The 26,937-nt window shown below is 42.9% G+C and overlaps 1 protein-coding gene across 3 annotated transcripts in view; it reads right to left on the bottom strand.

Moving 5' to 3' along the window:
• The window catches only part of LOC132380908 (kin of IRRE-like protein 1), a 210,246-nt gene that overhangs the window by 50,861 nt on the left and 132,448 nt on the right, over window positions 1-26,937 (bottom strand). For all 3 annotated transcript variants that reach the window (XM_059949827.1, XM_059949826.1, XM_059949828.1), the window contains exons 10-12: window positions 24,537-24,637; window positions 2,167-2,365; window positions 1,332-1,439 (exon numbers count right to left, since the gene is read on the bottom strand). In XM_059949827.1, coding sequence (XP_059805810.1) covers window positions 1,332-1,439; window positions 2,167-2,365; window positions 24,537-24,637 — 408 coding nt within the window. The remainder of the gene's footprint in view (window positions 1-1,331; window positions 1,440-2,166; window positions 2,366-24,536; window positions 24,638-26,937) is intronic.

A 26,937-nucleotide genomic window follows, 5' to 3' on the forward strand; every position in this document is an offset into this window, starting at 1 on the left:
CATCAATCTTGGGATTGCGTTTAAGAGCCGAATGGTAATGTTGCAGCTATATAGGACCCCACTTGGAGTACTGTGCTCAGTTCTGGTCGCCTCACTATAGGAAGGATGTGGAAACCATAGTAAGGGTGCAGAGGAGATTTACAAGGATGTTGCCTGGATCGGGGAGCATGCCTAAGGAGAATAGGTTGAGTAAACTTGGCCTTTTTTCCTTGAAACGACGGCGGTTGAGAGGTGACCTGATAGAGGTGTATATGATGATGAGAGGATTTAATCATGTGGATAGTCAAAGGCTTTTTTCCTGGTCTGAAATGGCTAGCATGAGAGGGCACAGCTTGGAAGTAGGTACAGAGGAGATATCAAGGGTAAATTTTTTTACGCAGAGCGTGGTGAGTGTGTGGAATAGGCTGCCGGTGACGGTGGTGGAAGCGGATATGATAGGGTCTTTTAAGAGACTCCTCAGAAAAATAGACTGCTGTGGATAACCCTAAGTAATTTCTCAGATAAGGACATGTTCGGCACAGCTTTGTGGGCCACAGGACCACAGGGCATGTATTGTGTTGTAGGTTTTCTATGTTTCTAACTGGCTGCCTCTGTGGTTGGTCGCTTCAGTCCTGCCTGCTGTCTTTGTCATCAGGATCCAGAGGGAGTTGGATTTCTGAGAACCCTGATTGATGAGGGCGGTCAGTGGCTTATGTGTGTCTGTACCCAGTTGGCGGCTCTCAACCTCAGGATCCTGCAAAGATCCCTACATACTGAGTTTCCTCCAAGATGGCATGCTGGCAAAAGATTTTTTTCCGCCACGGTCATTGGTTTCAGGAAGACATGAGGATCCTAGTGGTGAGCATCAGCCATGCTGCTCCACGGTAGAGGCCTATCTAATATGTCAGGGTAGACATGATCCACTCCGGTCACAATGTGCTTCTGCCATTTGAGAGTGGCACTGTATGTGAGAGCAGCTGGTCTCAGTCTTGAGGTAGTGGATGTTGAGGTGCCTGTCCCAACTGTCCTAATTCCAGGGTTTTGACCATGCCCACGTGCCTTGGAAAAGGAGCCTGCAGCATCTATGTTACAACTGGGGATGTCTAGGCCTGTGGGAGCCATAAAGGCCTGAGTGTGCCCTGCATAGGGTGACTTGGTTGCAGTTTAAAGCTGTTGACTGCGAATAGTGTGAATTATGGAATACTATAACATTGTAATGGTATGACTATAATCACTGAATAAATTGCTGTTGGAAAAAGGGAAAAGGGATGGGAAAGAGAATGAAGCTCCCCCTACAATCCCTTCACACATAGAGTGCGGGATGGAGAGAGGAGGAGACCAGTAACACTCACTCCGCTTTCGTCTCCTGTAGAAGATGATGGCGAGGCTGCTTAGGAGGAGGGTGAGCAGAATCCCAAGCCCGGCTGTGATGCCAATGATGATTCCGATGGGAAGTACGTCTGAAAAGCAGAGAGAGGAGGTGGAAAGTCAGCAACCACATACTGGGCACCGAAGTCCCCGCAATCCTCAGGTGTCCCAATCAGAGTGGGGGCCTATCATTCAGGGACCAGAGAGCAGGGTGTTTCTGGCCCAGGAAGGCAGTGGGTCAGGCCTTCCACCTGCTGGGCATATGGCAGGGTGTGGAATGGGGATAAGGCATGGGGTCAGGAGGTGGGGTGGGTACAGGGATGTGGCAGGATGGGGAGTGAATGGCAATGGACTAATGCTAGATGGGAATAAACCACCATCAACACAAACCTACTGGGTCACTCAATCTGTATCAAACCCACTAAGCCCCCGTCCTCTTCTTCCCGCTCCCTTCCTCAAACCCAAGTCCCAAAGACAATGAGAACAGCTAGTGGGAATGGATATGTGTGCGGACTTGATCAGTGGATGGCATAGGGAGGTCGAAGGAAAGCATCCAGAGGTGGGACAGGAGCACGGAGAGTGCTCAGAGGATCAGTCCCACATCTCACATGCAGTGGATGGGGGTGGGTGATCATGAGGGACAAGGCAAGAGGGAGAGGAGAAAGAGTGGAGGGGAGGGATGACAAGGAGATAGAAAGAGGGAAGGTAGAGGTGAGGTGGGACAGTGGACAGTGGTGTTGGGAGGAGAAAGAGAGGGGAGAAGAAGGGTTAGGAGGAGGCAGAGGATGTAAGGTTTGGCACAGAGGCTGTATCCCTCACCTTGCTTGTGCAGTTGGATGAGGGCTGTACTTGGTCCGAAGCTATTCCAGGCTGTGCAGTTGTAGTCTGTCTCAAAGTCGGACTGGGCAACATTACTGATTAGTAATGTGGACTGTACTGCTGAACCTGTGCCCACCGTCTCCACTGAATACCGCTCATATGCTCCTGATTCCAGTACCATTTCCTTCCATGTCCATGCCTGTGGACCAACACACATCAACACACATTTCCCAAGACAGTTTGACACCATGAGTTAACCCAACCAGACCATGCAGCCAATCCTCTATTGGGTGGTTAATTCCATGTCAGTAGTTTTCTCCTTAAATGCTTCTATTGTATCTGCCTGCACCACTAGCCCTAGCAGTGCATTCCAGGCACTAACCAGCACCAAACCTTTTATCTGTCAAATGCATGCACTCTTGTATTAGACATTTCAATCCCAGGAAAATTTTACCAGCTGTCTTCTTATGCCCTTCATAACCTTATAAACAACCTCTATTGCTCCAGAGAAAACAATCCAGATTTGCCCATTCAATCCTAATAGTACATGCCCTCTAATCCAGCCACACACTGGTAAAGCTCTTCTGCACCCCCTGCAAAGCCTTCATGTTCTTCCTTAACAGGGTGACCAGAATTGAATGCAATATTCCAGATGCAACTTATCTAGAGCTTTATAAAGCTGTTACATAAGTTTCTGTGCCTTGAAGTCAATTCATTAACAATTAAAGGCAAGCATACCATATGCCTGCTTACCACTCTTAAACGTGTGCAGATAATTTAGGAAGCTGTGGACTGGGCTCCAAGATCCCTCTGTACATAAACACATTTAGGGTCCTGCCATTAACATATCATGTCACTTTATGTTTGATATCCCAAAGTGCAACACTTCACATATGCCTGGATTAAACTCCATCTGCCATTTTTCCATCCATAACAGATGATAAGACCTTAAGATATAGGAGCAGAATTGGGCCATTTGTCCCCATATATCTGTCCAACCATTTCATCATGACTGATCCCATTTTCCTCTCAGTCCTAATCTCTTGCCTTGTACCCATATCCCTTCAAAAATCTATCAACATCTGCCTTAAATATACATAAAGATCGCCTCTGTAGCTCCTGTGGCAAAGAATTCCACAGATTCACAATGATCTCGCTAAAGAAATTCCTCCTTATTTCCACTCTAAAAGAACACCCACCTATTCTGAAACAATGTCCTCTAGTCTTAGATGCTTGCACCATAGGAAACATCCCCTCCACATCCACTCTATCAAGGCCTTTTACCGTTCAACAGATTTCAATGAGGTCACCCCTCATTCTTCTCACTTCCTGTGAATGCAGGCCCAAAGCATCAGACACTCTTCAAATGCCAAACCATTCAATCCTGGTATCATTTTCATGAACCTCCTTTGAACCCTCTCCAGTTTCAGCCCATCCTTTCTAAGATAACAGACCTAAACCTACTCATAGTACTCCAAGTGAGGCCTCACCAGTGCTTTATAAAGTTTCAACATTGCATCCTTGCTTTTATATTCTAGTCCTCTCAAAATGAATGTTAATATTGCATTTGCCTTCCTCACCACCGATTCAACCTGCAAACTAGGAAATCCTGAAAAAGGACTCCAAAGTCCCTTTGCACTTCAGTTTTTTGCATTTTTTTCTCCATTTAGAAAATAATCAACCTTTTCATTTCTTCTAGCAAAGTGCATGATCATACACTTCCTGATACTGTATTCCATCTACAATTTCTTTGTCTATTCTCCTAATATGTCTAGGTCCTTCTGTAGCCTCTTTATTTCTTCAAAACTACTTTTCCCTCCACCTATCTTCATAAACTTTGCAAAAAAGCCATCAATTCCATCATCCAAATCACTGACATATAACATTAAAAAAAATCACAGACCCCATGAAACACCTCTAGTCATTGCCAGCTAACCACAAAAGGCTCCTTTTATTCCCACTCTTGGCCTCCTGCCAATCAGCCACTACTTTATCCATGCTAGAATCTTTCCTGTAATACCATCAGCTCGTAGCTTGTATCAATATTTGCATCTATATCCCACTATATCCTTTGGCAGTCTTAATGCTGTTCACAACTCCGCAAATTTTTGAATCATCTGTGAACTTACTGACCCACCCTTTTACATTTTCATCCAGGTCATTTAGATGCGTATATCACAGACAGTAGAGGCCACAGAACAGGTGTGCTGGAGCAGTCTGTACAAGAACTGCCTCAACCTATCACGGAAAGGCCCAAGATGGCTCACGTTATATGGGACCCTCTCCGGCTGACCAGGTGATGGCACAGCTGGGACCCCCCCCCCCCACCATGACCTCCAGCCTCCTCGACACCCACAAGTCCCTTCACTGCCACAGCATCATCCTCCACAGGCACAGGAGTACCCATGACTGGGCAAGATTAAACCCCATACCCGCAGCACTTATCAATAAAGCCAGGGCAGTTCCCGCAAGGCGGTGCGGCTGATGCTAGGCGCAGAAAGCCTCATGTCCTCCTGCAGGTAATGTCCCCGGAGAAGAAACTCCACGGGCAGCGCATGCCATCTCAATGAGTAGTTGGTATACAGGTATCTCTGCATGGTCCCGAGACGAGAGCTGCCAGCTAGGCATGTATGCACACCAATAATTGATCGCCCTCTGCAATCAGAACACTCTGGACCACAGCAGAGACCCAATGCCTCTTACTGTTCCCAAATCAATTCTGAATCCAAATGGCCAGGTCACCAAAGATTCTATCCATTTTAATCATTTGCATAAACTTCCCATGAGGAATATGTCAAACATGTTACTAAAATCCATGTTGACAACATCCACAGTGCTATCTTCATCAATCACTTTCCTCACTTCCTTGAAAGTAAGACATGATCTGCCCCACACAAAGCCTTGCTAACTGCCCCTAATTGATAATGATTTTACAAATGCTCATAAATCCTATCTTTAAGATTTCCCTCTAATAGCTTTCCTATCATAAATATGACTCATTTATCTACAGTTTCCAGAATTATCCCTACTTCCCTTCTTAAAAAATGGAACATTAGCTACTCACAAATCGTCTGAGACCTCAGGTGGCTAGAAAGGACACAAAAATATGGGTCATAGGCCCAAAAATCTCATCTCTTCCCTCTCCCAATAACCTGTAGTACATCACTTTCAGCTTTTCCACCTTAATTTTCTTTAAGAGACACAACAGAATATCCTTTATTTCTAAATTCCCTATCATATTAGTATGGTCTACACTGATTTTCCTGTTGTCCGCCTTTCACCTCTTTGGGAAGTACTACCACAAAGTACTCATTTATAACCTTATCCACATCCTCAGTCCCAATGCACATGCTCCCATTTTTATCCCTGAATGCTCCAACCCACTTCCTAATTATCCTCTTGCTCTAGATGTAAAAATAAAATGCCTTGGAAATTTTTCTTTAGTTCTATTTACCAAGGAGTTTTTATGGCCACTCCTGGCTTTCCTAAATTTCCCTTGAGTTCTTTTCTAGCTTTGTTAAAATCCTCAAGCACTCTGTTTGCTTTGAGCTTCTTAATCCTTACATATACCTCCTTTATCTTCTTGACTAAATTCACCACTTCTCTTGACATCCAAAGTTGCCTTATCTTGCCATTCCTATTATTCCTTCTAACTGTAACATATTTGTCCTATACATTGAAGAGTGGTCTTTTTTTCACAAAACTACAAAAGTTTATTTACAAGACAGTGAACAAATTCAAATTAAAATATGATTCTTACTGTGGACAAAGCAGTCAATTCCCTGAGGAGTCCACCATTCCCAGAAATCCCCACTGTACCCATCATGCATTTGGTCTTTGACACCACCACAGATCAACTGCAGACTTGCCCAAAAACAGCTGTTCCTAATTAACTCGCCCAAGGGGATGCTGACAAATACTGTTGTAGATTGTCCTGTTCCATTTTAATGCTGCTTATCAAGACCCATCTTATCCTTATCTATCACCATCTTAAAATTTAAGAAGTTGTCCCTCAACAGTTGTCCCACTGAAAAGTCAGTCACCCAGCAAGTTTCATTAGTAAACATCAGGTTTAAGATGAACCTTGCTCACATTGGACAAAGATACTTTCTGGGTCCACCTGCCAAATTCTGTCCTGTACAAACTTCTTGCACGAAATAAATCCTAGTCAATATTGGGATGATTGAAGTCACTCAACACAACAAGCCTGAAGTATTTACACCATATTCGGCACAACATTGTAGACTGAAGGGCCTGTACTGTGTTGTACTATTCTATGTTCTATCTCCTATGTTCAATTCTCTAATCTATCTCTTCCAATGTCTCAATGCCTTTGGGGGATCTGTAATGTAAATCCAGAGTGATGGCATCTATTTTATTTTTGAGTTCTACAATACAGAATCAGTATATTAACCCTCCATTATTTCTTCTTTGAGTGCAGCTGTGATATTATAGAAACAGAAAACCTACAGCACAATATAAGCTTGTCGGCCCATAAAGCTGTTCAATGACATAGGTAGGAAAAGGGAAGAGGTCCTGAAAGGAGAATATAGGGAGTTAGGAAGGCAGTTGAGAAGAAGGACCACAAAGGTAGTAATCTCAGGATTACTGCCTGTGCCACGCGACAGTGAGAGTAGGAATGGAATGAGGTGGAGGATAAATGCGTGGCTGGGGGATTGGAGCAGGGAGCAGTGATTCAAGTTTCTGGATCATTGGGACCTCTTTTGGGGCAGGTGTGACCTGTACAAAAAGGATGGGTTACACTTGAATCCTAGGGGGACCAATATCCTGGTGGGGAGATTTGCTAAGGCTACCGGGGAGCCTTTAAACTAGAATGGTTGGGGGGTGGGAATCAATTTGAAGAAACTAGGGGAGAGGAGGTTAGTTCACAAACAGAGAAAGCTAGTAGACAGTGTGTGAGGGAGGATAGGCAGGTGATAGAGAAGGGGAGCGCTCAGACCAAAGATGTAGGGGAGAAGGAAGAAAAAGATAATAAAGTTGATCACATCATTAGGGATAAACAGAGAGGAAGAGGTGGAGAGTTTCTAAATGCATCTATTTTAATGCTAGGAGCATTGTAAGAAAGGTGGATGAACGTAGAGCATTGATTGATACCTGGAAATATGATGTTGTAGCTATTAGTGAAACAAGGTTTGCAGGAGGGGTGTGATTGGCAACTAAATATTCCTGGATTTTGTTGCTTTGGGTGTGATAAAAGCGGAGGGGCAAGAGGAAGAGGTGTTGCATTGCTTGTCCGAGAAAATATTACAGTGGTGCTTTGGCAGAATAGATTAGAGGGCTCATCTAGGGAGACTATTTGGGTGGAATTGAGGAATGGAAAAAGTGTAGTAACACTTACAGAGGTGTATTATAGACCACCTAATGGTGTACGAGAATTGGAGGAGCAAATTTGTAAGGAGATAGCAGATATTTGTAGTAAGCACAAGGTTGTGATTGTGGGAGATTTTGATTTTCCACACATAGACTGGGAAGCCCATTCTGTAAAAGGGCTGGATGGTTTGGAGTTTGTAAAATGTGTGCAGGATAGTTTTTTTCCGCAATATATAGAGGTACCGACTAGAGAAGGGACAGTGTTGGATCTCCTGTTAGGCAATGAGATAGGTCAAATGATGGACGTATGTGTTGGGGTCCAGTGATCACAATGCCATTAGTTTCAATATAATTATGGAGAAGGATAGGACTGGACCCAGGGTTGAGATTTTTGATTGGAGAAAAGCTAACTTTGAGGCGATGTAAAAGGATTTAGAAGGAGAGGATTGGGACAGTTTGTTTTATGGGAAGGATGTAATAGAGAAATGGCGGTCATTTAAAGGTGAAATTTTGAGGGTACAGAATCTTTGTGTTCCTGTTAGGTTGAAAGGAAAGGTTAAAAGTTTGAGAGCGCCGTGGTTTTCAAGGGATATTGGAAACTTGGTTAGGGAAAAGAGAAATATCTACAATAAATATAGGCAGCATGGAGTAAATGAGGTGCTTGAGGAATATGAAGAATGAAAGAAGAATCTTAAGAAAGAAATTAGAAAAGCTAAAAGAAGATACGAAGTTGCTTTGGCAAGTAAGATGAAAATAAATCCAAAGGGTTTCTACAGTTATATTAATAACAAAAGGATAGTGAGGGATAAAATTGGTCCCTTAGAGAATCAGAGTGGACAGCTATGTGTGGAGCCGAAAGAGATGGGGGAGATTTTGAACAATTTCTTTTCTTCGGTATTCACTAAGGAGAAGGATATTGAATTGTGTAAGGTAGGGGAAACAAGTTATATGTCCTTATCTTGGAAATTACCTAAGGTTACCCTTAGCCCTCTATTTTTCTGAGCTCTGTGTACCTGTCCAGGAGTCTCTTAAAAGACCCTATCGTATCCACCTCCACCAACGTCACTGGCAGCCCAATCCACGCACTCACCACTCTCTGTGTAAAAAACTTACTCCTGTTTACCTTCTTTTAAACACCTTAAAACTGTGCCCTCTCATACCAGCTATTTCAACCCTGGGAAAAAGCCTCAGACTATCCGCATGATCAATTCTTCTCATCATCTTATACACCTCTAACATGTCATCTCTTATCTTCTGTGACTCCAAGGAAAAAAGGTGGAGTTCACTCAGCCTATTCTCATAAGGCATGCTCCCCAATCCAGGCAATATCCTTGTAAATCTTCTCTGCACCCTTTCTATGGTTTCTACATCCTTTCTGTAGCGAGTCGACCAGAACTGAGCACAGTACTCCAAGTGGGGTCTGACCAGGAGCCTATATAGCTGCAACATTACCTCTCAGCTGCTAAAATTAATTCCATGATTGACGAATGCCAATGCACTGTATGCTTTCTTAACCACAGAGTCAACCTGCGCAGCAGCTTTGAGTGTCCTATGGACTCGGACCCCAAGATCCCTCTGATCCTCCGTACTGCCAAGAGTCTTACCATTAATACTATATTCGTCCTTCATATTTGACCTACCAAAATGAACCACCTCACACTTATCTGGGTGGAACTCCATCTGCCACTTCTCAGCCCAGTTTTGCATTCTATCAATGTCCTGCTGTAACCTCCGACAGCCCTTCAAACTATCCACAATCATTGTGTCATCAGCAAATTTACTAACCCATCCCTCCATTTCTTTATCCAGGTCATTTATAAAAATCACAAAGAGCAGGGGTCCCAGAACAGATCCCTGAGGCACACCACTGGTCACCATGCAGAATATAACCCATCTACAACCACACTGCCTTCTGTGGGCAAACCAGTTCTGGATCCATAAAGCAATTTCCCCTTGGATCCCATGCCTCCTTACTTTCTCAATAAGTATTGCATGGGGTACCTTGTCAAATGCCTTGCTGAAATCCATATACACTACATCTACTGCTCTACCTTCATCAATGCGTTAGTTACATCTTCAAAAAATTCAGTCAGGTTCCTACAGTATGACCTGCCTTTCACAAAGCCATGCTGACTATTCCTAATCATATTACACCTCTCTAAATGATCATAAAACCTGCCTCTCAGGATCTTCTCCTTCAACTTACCAACAACTCAAGTACAACTCCTGGCCTATCTCTACTCCCTTTCTTCAATAATGGAACAACATCGACAACCCTCCAATTCTCCGGAACCTCTCCTGTCCCTATTGATGATGCAAAGATCATCATCAGAGGCTCAGTAATCTCCTCCCTTGCCTCCCACAGTAGCCTGGGGTACATCTCATCTGGTCCGGCTGACTAATCCAACTTGATGCTTTCCAGAAGTTTCAGCACATCCTCTGTCTTAATATCTACATGTTCAAACATTTCAGTCCACTGTAAGTCATCCTTACAATCATTAAGGTCCTTTTCTGTAGTGAATACTGAAGCAAAGTATTCATTAAGTACATCTGCTATCTCCTCTGGTTCCATACACACTTCTCCACTGTCACACTTGATTGCTCTTATTCTCTCACATCTTATCCTCTTGCTCTTCACACACTTACAGAATGCCTTAGAGTTTTCCTAAATCCTGTCCACCAAGACCTTCTCATGGCCCCTTCTGGCTTTCCTAATTTCTTTCTTAAGCTCCTTCATGCTAGCCTTATAATCTTCGAGATCTCTATCATTACCTAGTTCTTTGAACCTTTCATAATCTCTTCTTTTCTTCTTGACTAGATTTACAAGAGCCTTTGTACACCATGGTTCCTCTACCTTACCATCCTTTCCCTGTCTCATTGGAAAGTACATATGCAGAACTCCATGCAAATATCCCCTGAACATTTGCCACATTTCTTCCATGCATTTCCCTGAGAACATCTGTTCCCAATTTATGCTTCCAAGTTCCTGCCTGATAGCCTCATATTTCCCCTTACTCCAGTTAAATATTTTCCTAACTTGTCTGTACCTATACCTCTTCAATGCTATGGTAAAGGAGTTAGATTTGTGATCACTATCTCCAAAATGCTCTCCTACTGAGAGATCTGACACCTGACCAGGTTAATTTCCCAATACCAGATCAAGAACAGCCTCTCCTCTTGTACGCTTATCTACATATTGCATCAAGAAACCTTCCTGAACACACCTAACAAACTCCACCCCATCTAAACCCCTCACTCTCGGGATATGCCAATCAATATTTGGGAAATTAAGATCTCTTAGCAAGACAACCCTGTTATTATTACACCTTTCCACAGTCTGTCTCCCTATCTGCTCTTCAATATCCCTGTTACAATTGGGTGGTCTATAAAAAACACCCAGTAGAGTTATTGACCTCTTCCTGTTCCTAACTTCCACCCACAGTGACTCCGTATACAATCCCTATCTTCCACCTTTTTCTGCACTATCTCTGATCAACAGTGCCATGCCTCCACCTCTTTTGCCTTCCTCTTCTGTCCTTTCTGAAACATCTAAAGCCTGGCACTTGAAATAAGTATTCCTGTCCCTGAGCCATCCAAGTCTCTGCAATGGCCACAACATCATAGCTCCAAGTACTGATCCACGCTCTAAGCTCATCTGCTTTGTTCATAATACTCCTTGCATTATAATAGACACATCTCAAACCACTGGTCTGTGCATGTCCCTTCTCTATCACCTGCCGAACCTCCCTCTCACACTGTCTCCAGGCTTTCTCTATTTGTGAGTCAACCGCCTCTTCCTCTGTCTCTTCAGTTTGGTTCCCACCTCCACCCCCCCCAGCAATCCGAGTCTAAGCTCTCCCCAATAGCCTTAGCAAACCTCCCCACCAGGATATTGGTGCCCCGGGATTGTCTCTTTACCCAATTCTTTTGCCTCCCTATCTTTCTTTTCTAAAATATTGAAATTCTGGAATATTAAACATCCAATCATAAGACCATAAAACTTTAAGATATACGAGCAGAATTAGGCTATTTGGGCACTAAGTCTGCTCTGTCATTTAATCATGGCTGATCCATTTTTCCTCCCAGCCCCAATCTCTTGCCTTCTCCCTATATCCTGTCATGTCCTGACTAATCAAGAATCTATCTATCTCTGCCTTAAATATACCAATGATTTGGCCTACATAACTGCCTGTGGCAATAAATTCCACAGATCCACCACTCTCTGTATAAAAGAATTTCTCCTTATCTCTGTACTAAAAGGATGCCCTCTATTCTAAGGCTGAGTCCCCAACCACAGGAAACATCTTCTCGGTATCCACTCTATCGAGGCCTTTCAACATTCGACGGGGGTCACCCTTCATTCTTCTGAATTCCAATGAGTAGAGGAACAGAGGCATCTAACATTCCTCATTTGATAAGGTTTCAATCCTGGAATCATTTTCGCAAACCTCCTTTGAACCTTTTCCAATGTAAGAACATCCTTTCTAAGAAACTCAAAACTGCTCAAAATGCTCCAAGTGAGATTTCATCAGTTATTTATAAAGCCTCAACATTAAATCCTTGTTTTAAAACTCCAATCATTTTGAAATGAATGCCAACATCTCATTAGCCTTCTTCACCACCAACTCAATCTGCAAATTAACATTAAGGGAATACTACATGAAGACTCCCAGGACCTTTTGTATCTCAGATTTTTGAATTTTCTCTCCATAGAAACATAGAAAACCTACAGTACAATATAGGCCCTTCGTCCCACAAAGCTGTGCCAAACATGTCCTTGCTTTAGAAATTACTGATGGTTACCCATAGCACTCTTTTTCTGAGCTCCATGTACCTGTTCAGGAATCTCTTAAGAGACTATCGTGTCCACCTCCACCACTGTCATTGGCAGCCCATTCCATGCATTCACCATTCTCTGCGTAAAAACTTACACCTGGCATCTCCTCTGCACCTATTTCCAAGCACCTTAAAACTGTGCCCTCTCATGCTAGTCATTCCAGCCCTGGGAAAAAGCCTCTGACTAGCCACACGATCAATACCTCTCAACATCTTATACACCTCTATCAGGACACCCCTCATCCTCCATCGCTCCAAGGAAAAAGGCTGAGTTCACTCGACCTGTTCTCATAAGGCATGCTCCCTAATCCAGACAACATCCTTGTATGTCTCCTCTGTACCCTTTCTATGGATTCCACATCCTTCCTATAGTGAGGCGACTAGAACTGAAAACAGTACTCCAAGTGGGGTCTGATCAGGGTCCTATATAGCTGCAACATTACCTCTTGGCTCCTAAACTCAATCTCACAATTGATGAATGCCAATGCACCGTATGCCTTCTTAACCACAGAGTCACCCTGCACAGCAGCTTTGAGTGTCCTATGGACTTGGACCCCAAGAACCCTTATATCCTCCACACTGCCAAAAGTTTTACCATTAATACTATATCTGCCACCATATTTGACCTACCAAAATGAACCACCTCACACTTATCTGGGTTGAACTCCATCTGCCACTTCTCAGCCCATTTTTGCATCCTATCAGTGGCCCTCCACACTATCCACAACACCACCAACTTTTATGTCATCAGCAAATTTACTAACCCATCCTTGCACTCCTTCACCCAGGTCACTTAGAAAAATCACAAAGAGTAGGGGTCCCAGAACAGATCCCTGAGGCACACCACTGGTCACCAACCTCCATGCAGAATATGACTGTCTACAACCGCTCTTTACCTTCTGTGGGCAAGCCAGTTCTGGATCCACAAAGCAATGTCCCCTTGGATCACATGCCTCCTTACTTTCTCAATAAGCCTTGCATGGGGTACCTTGTCAAATGCCTTGCTGAAATCCTATACACTACATCTAATGTTCTACATTCATCAATCTGTACAGTCAGACACGTCCTCAAAAAATTCAATCAGGCACGACCTGCCTTTCATAAAGCCATGCTGACTATTCCTAGTCATATTATGCCTCTCCAAGTGTTCATAAATCCATTTAGAAAATAGTCTACACTTTTGTCTTCCACAAAAGTGCATGACTATACACTTCCCGATTCTAAATTTCTTCTATCAGTTCTTTGCCCATTCTCCTAATCTGTCTAAGTCCTTCTGCAATCTCTCTATTTCCTCAAAACTACCAGCCCCTCTACCTATCTTTGTACAGATCACAAGCTTTGCAACAAAGCCATCAATTCCATCGTCCAAATTATTGACATATAGTGTAAAAAGCAGCTGTCTCAACACAGACCCCTGTGGAACACCTCTAGTCATAGGCAGCCAACCAGAAAAGGCTCCCTTTACTACCATTCTTTGCATCTAGCCAATCAGCAAATGCTAGTATCTTTCCAGTAATACATGGGCTCTTAACTTGTTAAGCAGCTTCCTGCGTGGCACCGTCTCAAATGCCTTCTGAAAATCCAAATCCACAACATCTACTGAGTCTCCCTTTTCTATCGTGTTTGTTATTTTTTGAAAAAACTCCAACAGCTTTGTCAGGCAAGGAAACCATGCTGATGATGGCCTATTTTATAATGTGCCTGCACGTATCCTGAAACCACATCCTTAACAATTGACTCCAACATCTTCCCGGTTACTAAGGTTTGTCAAACTGGCCTAAAATTTCTTTTCTTTGCATCTCTCCTTTCTTGAAGAATATAGTGACGTTTGCAAATTTCTATTCCTCAGGAACCATGCTAGAATCAATTGATTATTACTAATACCTCCACAATCTCGTCAGCCACCTCTTACAGAACTATGGAGTGTATACCATCTAGTCCAGGTGACTTATTTACCTGCAGACCTTTCAATTTCCCTAGTAATGATAACTTCAGACTTCTGCTCCCTGATACCCTTAAACCTCTGGTTTACTGCTAGTGTCTTCCACAGTGATATACCTATTCAGTTTTTTCTGCCATTTCCTTGCCCCATTATTACCTCTCCAGCATTATTTTCCAGTCGTACAATATCTACTCTTGCCTCTCTTTTAGACTTTACGTATCTGCAAAAACTTTTGGTATCTTCTTTAATATTATTTGGTCCCTTGCCTTCATGTTCCATCTTTTCCTTTTTTATGACTGTTTTAGTTGCCTTCTGTTGGTTTTTAAAAGCTTCCCAATCCTCTAACTTCACACCAATTTTTAATAAAACCATAAGACCATAAAGTATAGTAGCAAAATTAGGTCATTTGGTGCTTAGAGCCTGCTCCGCCATTTCAACATGCCTGATCCAATGCTCCTCAGCCTCAATCTCCTGCCTTCTCCCTATATCCCTTATGCCCTGACAAATCAAGAATATATCAACACCTGCCTTAAATATACATAAATACTTGGCCTCCACAGCTGCCACAGATTCACATACACAACGCTGAAAGAACTCAGCAGGTCAGGCAGCATCCGTGAGAAAAGAGTAGCCAATGTTTCGGGCCGAGACCCTTCTTCAGGAACCACAGACTTTGATCAGGACTTTGATCCACAGCATCTGCAGTCGTATTTTAGTGCCACAGATTCACCATGCTCTGGTGAAAGAAATTCCTCCTTATCACTGTTCTCATAGAACACCCCTCTATTCTGATGCAGTGGCCTTGGTCTAAGACTCTCCCACCATAGGAAACATTCTCTCCACATCCACTCTATCAAGGCCTTTAACCATTTGATTGATTTGAAATCACCCCACATTCTTCTGAATTCCAGTGAATACAGGCCCAGAACATCAGACACTCTTTGTATCTCAAGCCATTCAATCCTGAAATCATTTTCACGAACCTCTTTTGAACCCTTTCAAGTTTCAACACATCTTTTCTAAGATTAGGGGACCAAACTTGCTCCAATATTCCAAGCCTCACCAGTGCTTTATGAAGTTTCAACGTTACATTTTTGCTTTTATATTCTAGATCTCTTGAAATAAATGCTAACATTGCATTTGCCTTCCTCATCACAGACTCAACCTGCAAATTAACTGTTCAGGAATCTTGCACAAGGACTTCCACATCTTTTTACACCTCTGTGTATTTTTCTCCTTTTAGAAAATAGTCAACCCTTTCATTTCTTTTAACAAAGTGCATGACTACACACATCCTGACGCTATATTCCATCTGCAATTTCTTTGCCCTTTCTCCTAATATGTCTAGATCCTTCTGTGGTCTCTCTACTTCATCAAAACTACCTGCCCCTTCACCTATCTTCATAAACTTTGCAACAAATCCATCAATTTCATCATCCAAGTCATTGACACGTGTCATGAAAAGAAGTGGTCCCAACACAGATCCCTGTGGAAAACCACTAATCACTAACAGCCAGCCAGGAAAGACTCCCTTTATTCCCACTCTTTGCCTCCTGTCAATCAGTTAACTGCTTTATCCATGCTAGAATCTTTCCTGCAATGCCATAGGCTTGTAGCTTGTTAAGCAGTCTCATGCATGGTACCTTGTCAAAGGCCTTCTGAAAATCCAAGTACTCAACATCAACTGATTCTCCATTGTCTATTCTGCTTGTTACTTCTTCAAAAAAATTCCACCAGATTTGTCAGGCAAGACTTTCCCTTGAGGAAATCATGCTGACCATAGCCTATTTTAGCATGTGCCTCCAAGTACCCTGAGACCTCATCCTTAATCATTGACTCCAACATCTTCCAAGCCACTGAAGTCAGACTAACTGGCTTATAGTTTCCCTTCTTGAAGAGTGGAGTGACATTTGCAATTTTCTAGTCTTCCAGAACCATGCCAGAATCCAGTGATTCTTGAAAGATCATTACTAATATCTCCACAATCTCTTCAGCCACCTCTTTCAGAACCCTGGAGTGTACACCATCTCATCCAGGTGACTTACCTGCCTTCAAATCTTTCAGTTTCCTAAGAACCTTCTGTCTAATTTTGGTAATTTCACACACTTCATGCCTCTCTGACATCTGCAACTTCCACCATACTGCTAATGTCTTCCACAGTAAAGACTGATGCAAAGTACTTCTTCAGTTCATCTACTATTTTATTGTCCCCCATTACAACCTCTTCAGCATCGTTTTTCTACGATTTAATATCCACTCTCACCTCTTTTACACTTTATGTATCTGAAGAAACTTTTGATATCCTCTTTAATATTATTGTCTAGTTTACTTTTGTATTCCATCTTTGCCATCTTAATGACTTTTTTAGTTGCCTTTTGTTGGTTTTTAAAAGCTTCTCATTTCTCTAACATCCCACTAATTTTTGCTGTGTTATATGCCCTCTCTTTGGTTTTTATGTTGGTTTTGATTTCTCTTGTTAGTCATGATTGTGTCTTATTTCTTTTAGAATTCCTTCTTCCTCTTTGGGATGTATATATCCTGTGCCTTCCTAATTGCTTCCAGTAATTCCACCAATTGCTGCTCTGCCGTCATCCCTTCCGGTGTTAGACCATAAGCCCATAACACATAGGAACAAAATTCAGCCATTCACCCCATCGAGTCTGCTCCGCCATTCATTCAAGGCTGATCCTGGGATCCTACTCAAGCCCATACACCTGCTTTCTCGCAATATCCTTTGATGCCCTGAACAATCAGGAAACTATCAATTCCACTTTAAATATACCCACAGACTTGGCCTCCACCACAGTCTGAGGCAGAGCATTCCACAGATTTACTACTCCCTGGCTGAAAAAAATTTCGTCATTACCTCTGTTCTAAAGGGTCACCCCTCAATTTTGAGGCTGTCCTTTAGTTCTGGTTACCCCTACCATAGGAAATATCCTCTCCCCATCCACCTTATCTAGTCCTTTCAATATTTGGTAGGTTTCAATGAGATTCCCACGCACTCTTCCAAATTCCAGTGTGTACAGGCCCAAACCTGCCAAATGCTTTTCATATTTTCAAAGGTTCAAAGGTCAAGTTTAATGTCAGAGAAATGTACACAATATACATCCTGAAATGCTTTTTCTTTGCAAAACATCCATGAAAACAGAGAAGTGCCCCAAAGAATGAACGACAGTTAAATATGAGAACCCCAAAGTTAATCTCTTCATTCCCAGAATCTTCCTCATGAACCCCCTCAGGACTCTCTCCAGTGACAACACATGCTTTCTGAGATATGGGACCCAAAACTGTTGACAATACTCCAAGTGTGGCCTGACTAGTGTCTTATAAAGGTTCAGCATTATCTCTTTGCTTTTATATTCTATTCCCCTTGAAATAAATGCCAACATTATATTTGACTTCTTTACCAAAGACTCAACCCATAAATTAACCTTCTGGCAGTCTTGCATGAGGACTCCTAAGTCCCTTTGCACCTCTAATGTTTGAATTTTCTCTTATTTAGATAATAATCTGAACTATTGTTCCCTTTACCAAAATGTATTATCATGTATTTCCCAACACTCTATTCCATCTGCCATTTTTTTGTCCATTTTTCCAATTTGTCTAAGTCGTGCTGCAAACACATTGCTTCCTCAGCACCACCTACCCCTCCACCTATCTGTGTATCATCTGCAAACTTTGCCTCAAAGCCATCAATTCCATTATCTAAATCACTGACAAACAATGTGAAAAGTAGCAGTCCCAATACTGACCCATGAGGAACACTGCTAGTCACTGGACCAGAAAAGGCCCCCTTTATTCCCACTCACTGCCTCCTGCCTGTCAGCCATTCCTCTATCTGTGCTTATATCTTTCCTGTATTGCCATAGGATTTTATCGTGTTGTGTGACACCTTTTCAAATGCCTTCTGACAACCTCTGCCTCTCCTTTGTCCACCCTGCTTGTTACTGCCTTGAAGAACTCTAACAGATTTATCATGCAAGTTTTCCCTTTGCAGAAACTATGCTGACTTGGACTTATTTTATCATTAGTCTCTAAGTACCCTGAAACCTCAACCTTAATAATATACTCTAACACTTTCCCAACTACTGAGGTTAGGCTAACTGGCCTATAATTTCCCTTCTTTTGCCTTCCTCCCTTCTTAAAGAGTGGAGTGACTTTTGCAATCTTCCAGTCCTCCAGCACCACGTGTTCTTTTCCAATCAGTTCTGGCTAACTTTTCTCTAATCTCTCTGTGATTCCCTTTATTCCACTGCAATACTGATACATCTGACTTCCCAAATTTCAGGGTAAATTCAATGTTATGATCACTTCCCCTAAGTGTTCTTTTATCTTAACCTCTCAATTCAATTCTGGTTCATTGCACAACACCCAATCCAGAATAGCTGATCCTCTAGTGGGTTCAACCATGAAATGCTCTATAAAGCCACCTCGTAGGCTCTCCTGAAATTATTCCTTCTGTAATCCAGCACCAACCTGATTTTCCCAATCTACCTGCATATTGAAGTTCCCCCATGTCTATTGTAACATTACCCTTTTTACAGTGCATTTTCTATCTCCCATTGTAATTTGTAGGCCACATCCTTGCTACTGTTTGGAGGTTGGGGGGGTGGGTCTGTATACAACACCCATCAGGGTCTTTTTACCCTTGCAGTTCCTTAGCTCGACCCACAATGATTCAACATCTTCTGACCCTATCTCTCCTCTTTCTAATGATTTGATTTCATTTTTTTACCAACAGAGCAATGCCGCTCCCTCTGCCTTCCTGCCTATCCTTTCGATACAATGTGTATCCTTGGACATTAAGTTCCCAGCTATAATCTTTCAGCCATGATTCTGTGATGCCTACAACATACCTGTCAATCTGTAACTGTGCTGCAAGTTCACCTATCTTATTCTGTATACTGTGTGCATTCAGATACACACCTTCAGTCCTGTATTCACCCTTTTCAATTTTGTCGAACCATGCTCAACTTTTTAATTCCTAATTTTGTCCAGTATCTTACCAATATTTGCCTCCACAATCTCTCCACTAACTGTTCTGGCACTCCAGGTTCCATACACATGCAAGTCTAGTTTAAACTTCACTGTGCAACATTAACAAAGCTTTCCTCTAGGATATTTGTCCCCTTCATGCTCAAGTGCAAACCGTCCCTTCTGTACAGGTCCCACCATCCCTGGAAGAGAGACTAATGATCCAGAAATCTTAAGCCCTCCCTCCTACAACAACTCCTTAGCCACATATTAAACTGTATAATCTTCCTAGTTCAGGCCTCACTGGCATGTGGCACGGGTAGCAATCCTGAGATCACGACCCTTGAGGTCCTACCCCTTAACTTAGCACCTAACTCCTTGAAATTCCTATACAGAACCTAGTCACTTGTCCTACCCATGTCATTGGTACCTACATGGACCATGACTTCTGACTATTCACCCTCCCACTTAAGAATACTGAGGACTCAATCTAAAATATCCTGGATCCAGGCACCTGGGAGGAAACATACCATCCGGCAATCTTGTTCTCACCCGCAGAACCTCCTGTTCTTTGCCCTAACTAATGAATCTTCTATCACCACAGCATGCATATTCTTCCCGCTTCCTTTCTGAGTCACAGAGATAGACTCAGCGCCAGAGACCAGACTACTGTGACCTTCCTCTGTAAGGTCATCCACCCCCAACCCCGACAGTATCCAGATTATTAAAAGCCCTAAAATGAATCAGTCCTGCTTCTCCCTCAACTAAATCTCTGTAGTGGCCCAAGCATCTTGGTTCCATGTACTGATATAACCATATAACAATTACAGCACGGAAACAGGCTATCTCGGCCCAACTAGTCCATGCCAAACGTTTACTCTCACCTAATCCCACTGACCTGCACTCAGCCCATAACCCTCCATTCCTTTCCTGACCATATAGCTATCCAATTTTGCTTTAAATGACAATACCAAAACTGCCTCTACCATTTCTACTGGAAGCTCATTCACACTGCTACCACTCTCTGAGTAAAGAGATTCCTTATCATGTTACCCTTAAACTTTTGCCCCCTAAGTCTCAACTCATGTCCTCTTCTTTGAATCTCCCCTACTCTCAATGGAAAAAGCCTATCAACATCAACTCTATCTATCCCTGTCATAATTTTAAATACCTCTATCAAGACCCCCTCAACCTTCTACGCTCCAAAGAATAAAGACCTAACTTGTTCAATCTTTCCCTGTAACTTAGGTGCTGAAACCCAGGTAACATTCTAGTAAATCTTCTCTGTAGTCTCTCTATTTTGTTGACATCTTTTCTATAATTCGATGACCAGAACTGTACACAATATTCCAAATTTGGCCTTACCAATGCCTTTTACAATTTTAATATTATATCCCAACTCCTATACTCAATGCTCTGATTTATAAAGGTCAACATACCAAAAGCTTTCTTCACCAACCTATCCACATGAGATTCCACCTTCAGGGAACTATGCACCATTATTCCTAGATCACTCTGTTCTACTGCATTCTTCAATGCCCTACCATTTACCATGCATGTCCTATTTGGATTATTCCTACCAAAATGTAGCACCTCACACTTATCAGCATTAAACTCCGTCTGCCATTGTTCAACCCACTCTTCTAATTGGCCTAAATCTCTCTGCAAACTTTGAAAACCTACTTCATTATCCACAACGCCACCTACCTTAGTATCATCTGCATACTTACTAATGCAATTTACCACCCCATCATCTAGGTCATTAATGTATATGACAAACAACATTGGACCCAGTACAGATCCCTGAGGCACACCACTAGTCACCGGCCTCCAACCTGACAAACAGTTATCCACCACTACTCTCCGGAATCTCCCATCCAGCCACTGTTGAATCCATTTTACAACTTCAGTATTAACACCTAAAAATTGAACCTTCCTAACTAACCCGTGTGGAGCCTTATCAAAGGCTTTTCGGAAGTCCATATAGACAACATTCACTGCTTTATCCTCGTCAACTTTCCTCATAACCTCTTGAAAAAATTCAATAAGATTTGTCAAACATTACCTTCCACGCACAAATCCATGTTGACTGTTCCTAATCAGAGCCTGTCTATCCAAATAGTTATATATACCAACTCTAAGAATACTTTCCATTAATTTACCCACCACTGACATCAAACTGACAGGCCTATAATTGCTAGGTTTACTCTTAGAACCCTTTTTAAACAATGGAACCACATGAGCAATACACCAATCCTCCGGCACCGTCCCCGTTTCTAATGACATTTGAAATATTTCTGTCAGAGCCCCTGCTATTTCTACACTAACCTCCCTCAAGGTCCTAGGGAATATCCTGTCAGGACCTAAAGATTTATCCAGTTTTATATTCCTTAAAAATGCCAGTACTTACTCCTCTTTAATCGTCATAGTTTCCATAACTTCCCTACTTGTTTCCCTTACCTTACACAATTCAATATCCTTCTCCTTAGTGAATACCGAAGAAAAGAAATTGTTCAAAATCTCTCCCATCTCTTTCGGCTCCACACATAGCTGTCCACTCTGATTCTCTAAGGGACCAATTTTATCCCTCACTATCCTTTTGTTATTAATATAACTGTAGAAACCCTTTGGATTTATTTTCATCTTACTTGCCAAAGCAACTTCGTATCTTCTTTTAGCTTTTCTAATTTCTTTCTTAAGATTCTTCTTTCATTCTTCATATTCCTCAAGCACATTTACTCCATGCTGCCTATATTTATTGTAGATATCTCTCTTTTTCCTAACCAAGTTTCCAATATCCCTTGAAAACCATGGCGCTCTTAAACTTTTAACCTTTCCTTTCAACCTAACAGGAACACAAAGATTCTGTACCCTCAAAATTTCACCTTTAAATGACCGCCATTTCTCTATTACATCCTTCCCATAAAACAAACTGTCCCAATCCACTCCTTCTAAATCCTTTTGCATCGCTTCAAAGTTAGCCTTTCTCCAATCAAAAATCTCAACCCTGGGTCCAGTCCTATCCTTCTCCATAATTATATTGAAACTAATAGCATTGTGATCACTGGACCCAAAGTGCTCCCCAACATATTCCTCCGTCACCTGACCTATTTCATTCCCTAACAGAAGATCCAACACTGCCCCTTCTCTAGTTGGTACCTCTATATATTGCTGCAAAAATTATCCTGCACACATTTTACAAACTCCAAACCATCCAGCCCTTTTACAGAATGGGCTTCCCAGTCTATGTGTGGAAAATCAAAATCTCCCACAATCACAACCCTGTGTTTACTACAAATCTCTGCTATCTCCTTGTAAATTTGCTCCTCCAATACTCACTCCCCATTAGGTGGTCTATAATACACCCCTATAAGTGTTACTACACCTTTCCCATTCCTCAATTCCATCCAAATAGCCTCCCTCGATGAGCCCTCTAATCTATTCTGCCAAAGCACCGCTGTAATATTTTCTCTGACAAGCAACGCAACACCTCCCCTTCTTGTCCCTCCGATTCTATAACACTTGAAGCAACGAAATCCAGGAATATTTAGTTGCTAATCACACCCCTCCCGCAACCATGTTTCACTAATCACTACAACATCATATTTCCATGTATCAATCCATGCTCTACGCTCATCCACCTTTCTTACAGTGCTCCTAGCATTAAAATAAATGCATTTAAGAAGTTCTCCACCTTTTCCTCTCTGTTTATCTCTAACAGTACAAAGAACTTTACTGTTTTCTTTTTCTTCCTTCTCCCATACATCTGTTCCTACACCCTGGTTCCCCTCCCCCCTCATACCTAGTTTAAATCCACTGAAGCCTCTATAGCAAACCTACCTGCAAGAATATTTTCCCCCTCCAGTTCAGGTGTAAACTGTCCCGCCAGAACAGATCCCACCCTCCTTGGAAAACTGCCCAATTATCTATAAATCTGATGCTCTCCATCCTGCACCATGTCTTCAGCCACATGTTGAACTGCACTAGCTTACTATTTCTAAACCCACCTGCACGTGGCACTGGTAGCAATCCTGAGATTGTCATTCTGGAGGTCCTGTCCTTTAACTTGTCACCTAGCTCCCGAAACTCACCTTTCAGGACCTCCTCACTCTTCCTACCCACGTCATTGGTCCCTACATGGACCACAACATCCAGCTGCTTACTCTCCCTCTTGAGAATACTGAGAACTCAATCCGAGATATCGTGGACCCTGGCACCAGAGAGGCAACAGACCATCCGGTATTCTCGATCTCTTCCACAGACCCTCCTATCTGTGCCCCTAACTATTGAATCCCCTATCACTAATGCTCTCCTCTTCTCCCTCCTTTCCTTCTGAGCTGAGGGTCCAGTCTCAGTGCCAGAGATGCAACCACTGCAACTTGTCCCTGGTAGGTCATCCCCACCAACAGTATCCAAAACGGTATACTTATCGTTGATGGGAACGGCTACATGGGTGCTCTGCTGTTCCTGTCTATTCCCCTTCTCTCTCCTGACAGTCACCCGACTACCTGTCTCCTGACTCCTAGAGGTGACTATCTCCCTGAAACTCCTGTCTATTTCTGCCTCTGCCCCCCGAATGATCCGAAGTTCATCCAGCTCCAGCTCCAGTTCCCTGACATGGTTTGTCAGGAGCTGCAGCTGGATGCACCTTTCGCAGGTGTAGTCATCAGGGACAGCTGTGTTCGCCCTGACTTCCCATATACTGCAAATAGAGCACTCAACAGCTGCCTCCATTACCTACTAATCTAATTAGATTAATTAAAGGAGCTTACCCAGCCTTACCTCAGCTGGAGTGAAGTTTGTACTCAGCCTCTGCTCGCTATTTAAATTCTCCCGCTGCCTCACGGGCCGACTTTCACACACTTGTGCAGTCATGCCCCGTTCAAAATTCACCTCTGCCTGTTCTCGTCGAAGCCTGATTGAGCCAAAGTTGACCCACTCTGCCTCACTGCACTCCGACAATGGCCGCTGTATATGGCGGTCTTTCTTTTTAAACCTTTGGCATGCTACGCTCTAAGTGATCTATGCTCTAAGTTCATCACCTTTACTGATAATACTCTAAGAACAGAAGTAAACATATTTCAATACATCCATCCCATGTCTATTGTTTTGCTCCTGTCCATTCTTCCTTATAGACTTGCTGGTAATGATATCAACCTTGCTCTCAGTCCCTCCACTTTCAGACCTGGTTTTCTGGTTCAGTGCCATCCCCCTAGTGCCAAACTAGTTTAAACCCTCCTGATTTGCACCAGCATAACTCATGTGACTTAGCAGTGTGACTTACGATGCGGTCTGGGAGAGGCGTGCTTGCGATATAACATTCCACTTGGCCGTAAGAACCTTCCACTGCATACTGGACAGGGTCACTTGAGATAATTGGAGGGCCTTTGGAGAGACAGAGAGAGGGAGGGAGGTTGGATAGAGACAAAATACAAAATTCAAGTTCTTTCTCCCCTTCCTCTTGGCTAATAAACCACCAGCATTTGCTGCACAACATCCACACACTCCTCACACAAAATCAAGAAAGAGAAGATGACAGGCCATTTTACCTGCGCCTTACTGCACCATTCACTGACCACAAATGATCTGTTACCTCGGCCCCACTTTCTGCATTAATTCCCCCCCCCCATCCCCCATCCCAACTCCCTCTATATCAAACAACCCAGCAATGTCTTTCTTGATTCTCCTCGGTAATGGAGCTCTCAGGACTTCTGGGGGAGCAAATACGAAAGAGTATCTGCTGTGGTTACTCCCCAGCTGTGATAAACTATGTTTATAACCTGTCTGGACATACCCCCCTGCTGACTGCTCCTGTGGCTCCTCCCACAGACCCCAGTATAAAGGCAATTGGAGACACTGCTCCTCCCCCAGTCTCCGAGATGCCATGCTCCCTTTTGGGGCTAATAAGAGCCTATCGTTCACCTCCCGTCTCTGAGAGTTATTGATGGTGCATCACCATCTCTATCTGGAAAGGCCAACACTTCACTTTGAGACTTTGAATCCTGGTTCTAGCTACATCAGCTAGGAGCAACACTCCCCACACCCATCCTGTAAACCTTGTTTGAACATTTCAGTGAGATCATGTCTTGTTCTTCTAAACTCTAGAGAGGACAGTTGAAGTCAGCTTCATCCCATAGGCAATCCTACTATCCCTTTTCCATCCTGGGAATCAATCTCGGATTTACTGCACTCTGTCTGTTACTCATAGATTCTCCATTAGGAGGGGCCCAGGATAATTGGGCAAGGCCCCTCTACTCTTGGAGCCAAACCCTCTCACAATAAAAGTCATCAGACTGTTTCCTCCCTGATGCTGCTTTTCCTTCAAGGTAACATCCAGTGTTCCAGGACACATACCTGTCTCTTAACACCATCACCATTTTGTTTCACTCTGCCTGGAATATATTAAAATGGTTAAGCTTGCACATTCTACAGATCCTTGCACCTTTACTGTCCCAATACTCTTGGATTATTCCCAACAGTTAAAACCTGCATGTGTCAGATCAGAATACTGAAACAAACTAATTAGGAGGGCGAAGAGGGGCCTTGAAATATCACAGGCAGATTAAAGGAAGGAAAATCCCAAGGCATGATAAAAGTAAGCAGCAAGATGGTAATGGTGGAGTCAGGAAATGTGAGAGAAGTCTTCTGATGGGGTATTCACCAATGAGAAGGGCATTGTAGTCAGTGATTTCGTCTGGGACAGTGAAATTCCAGTGTATATTAACATTAAAAAGGAAGATATATTCAATGTCTCAGTGGTAAAGATGAATAGCTCTTCAGAGCCTGATGAGATGTGTCCCAGGCTGACATGATGCACTTTGGGTAGTCATTCCATAATAAATAGTAGGACTCTGAGGAGCATTGATATATAGAGAGATCTTGAGGTGCAAGTTGATAGCTTCCTGGAAATAACAACACAGTGGCTGGTAAAGGAATGTCAAAATGGTCAAGATGGAACCAGTGAATAATTCCTCAGGTAATATCTTCCAGATCATCAATCACTTCAGCTTTTCCATGTATTCTACTTATTAGAAACATAGAAAACCTACAGCACAATACAGGCCCTTCAGCCCACAAAGCTGTGCCGAACATGTCCCTACCTTAGAAATTACTGGCTTACCTATAGCTCTCTATTTTACTAGGCTCCATGTACCTATCCAAAAGTCTCAATAGACAATAGACAGTAGGTGCAGGTGTAGGCCATTTGGCCCTTCTAGCCAGCACCGCCATTCACTGTGATCATGGCTGATCATACACAATCAGTACCCCGTTCCTGCCCTCTCCCCATATCCCTTGACTCCGCTATCTATAAGAGCTCTATCTAACTCTCTCTTGAATGCATCCAGAGACTTGGCCTCCACTGCCTTCTGGGGCAAAGCATTCCACATATCCACCACTCTCTGGGTGAAAAAGTTTTTCCGCATTTCTGTGCTAAATGGCCTACCCCTTATTCTTAAACTGTGGCCTCTAGTTTTAGACTCACCCATCAGCGGGAACATGCTTCCTGCCTCCAGTGTGTCCAATCCCTTAATAATCTTATATGTTTCAATCAGATCCCCTCTCATCCTTCTAAATTCCAGTGTATACAAGCCCAGTCGCTCCAATCTTTCAACATATGACAGTTCCACCATTCCGGGAATTAACCTTGTGAACCTACGCTGCACTCCCTCAATAGCAAGAATGTC

Source organism: Hypanus sabinus, chromosome 25 (genome assembly GCF_030144855.1).
Source record: "Hypanus sabinus isolate sHypSab1 chromosome 25, sHypSab1.hap1, whole genome shotgun sequence".
NCBI lineage: Eukaryota > Metazoa > Chordata > Chondrichthyes > Myliobatiformes > Dasyatidae > Hypanus > Hypanus sabinus.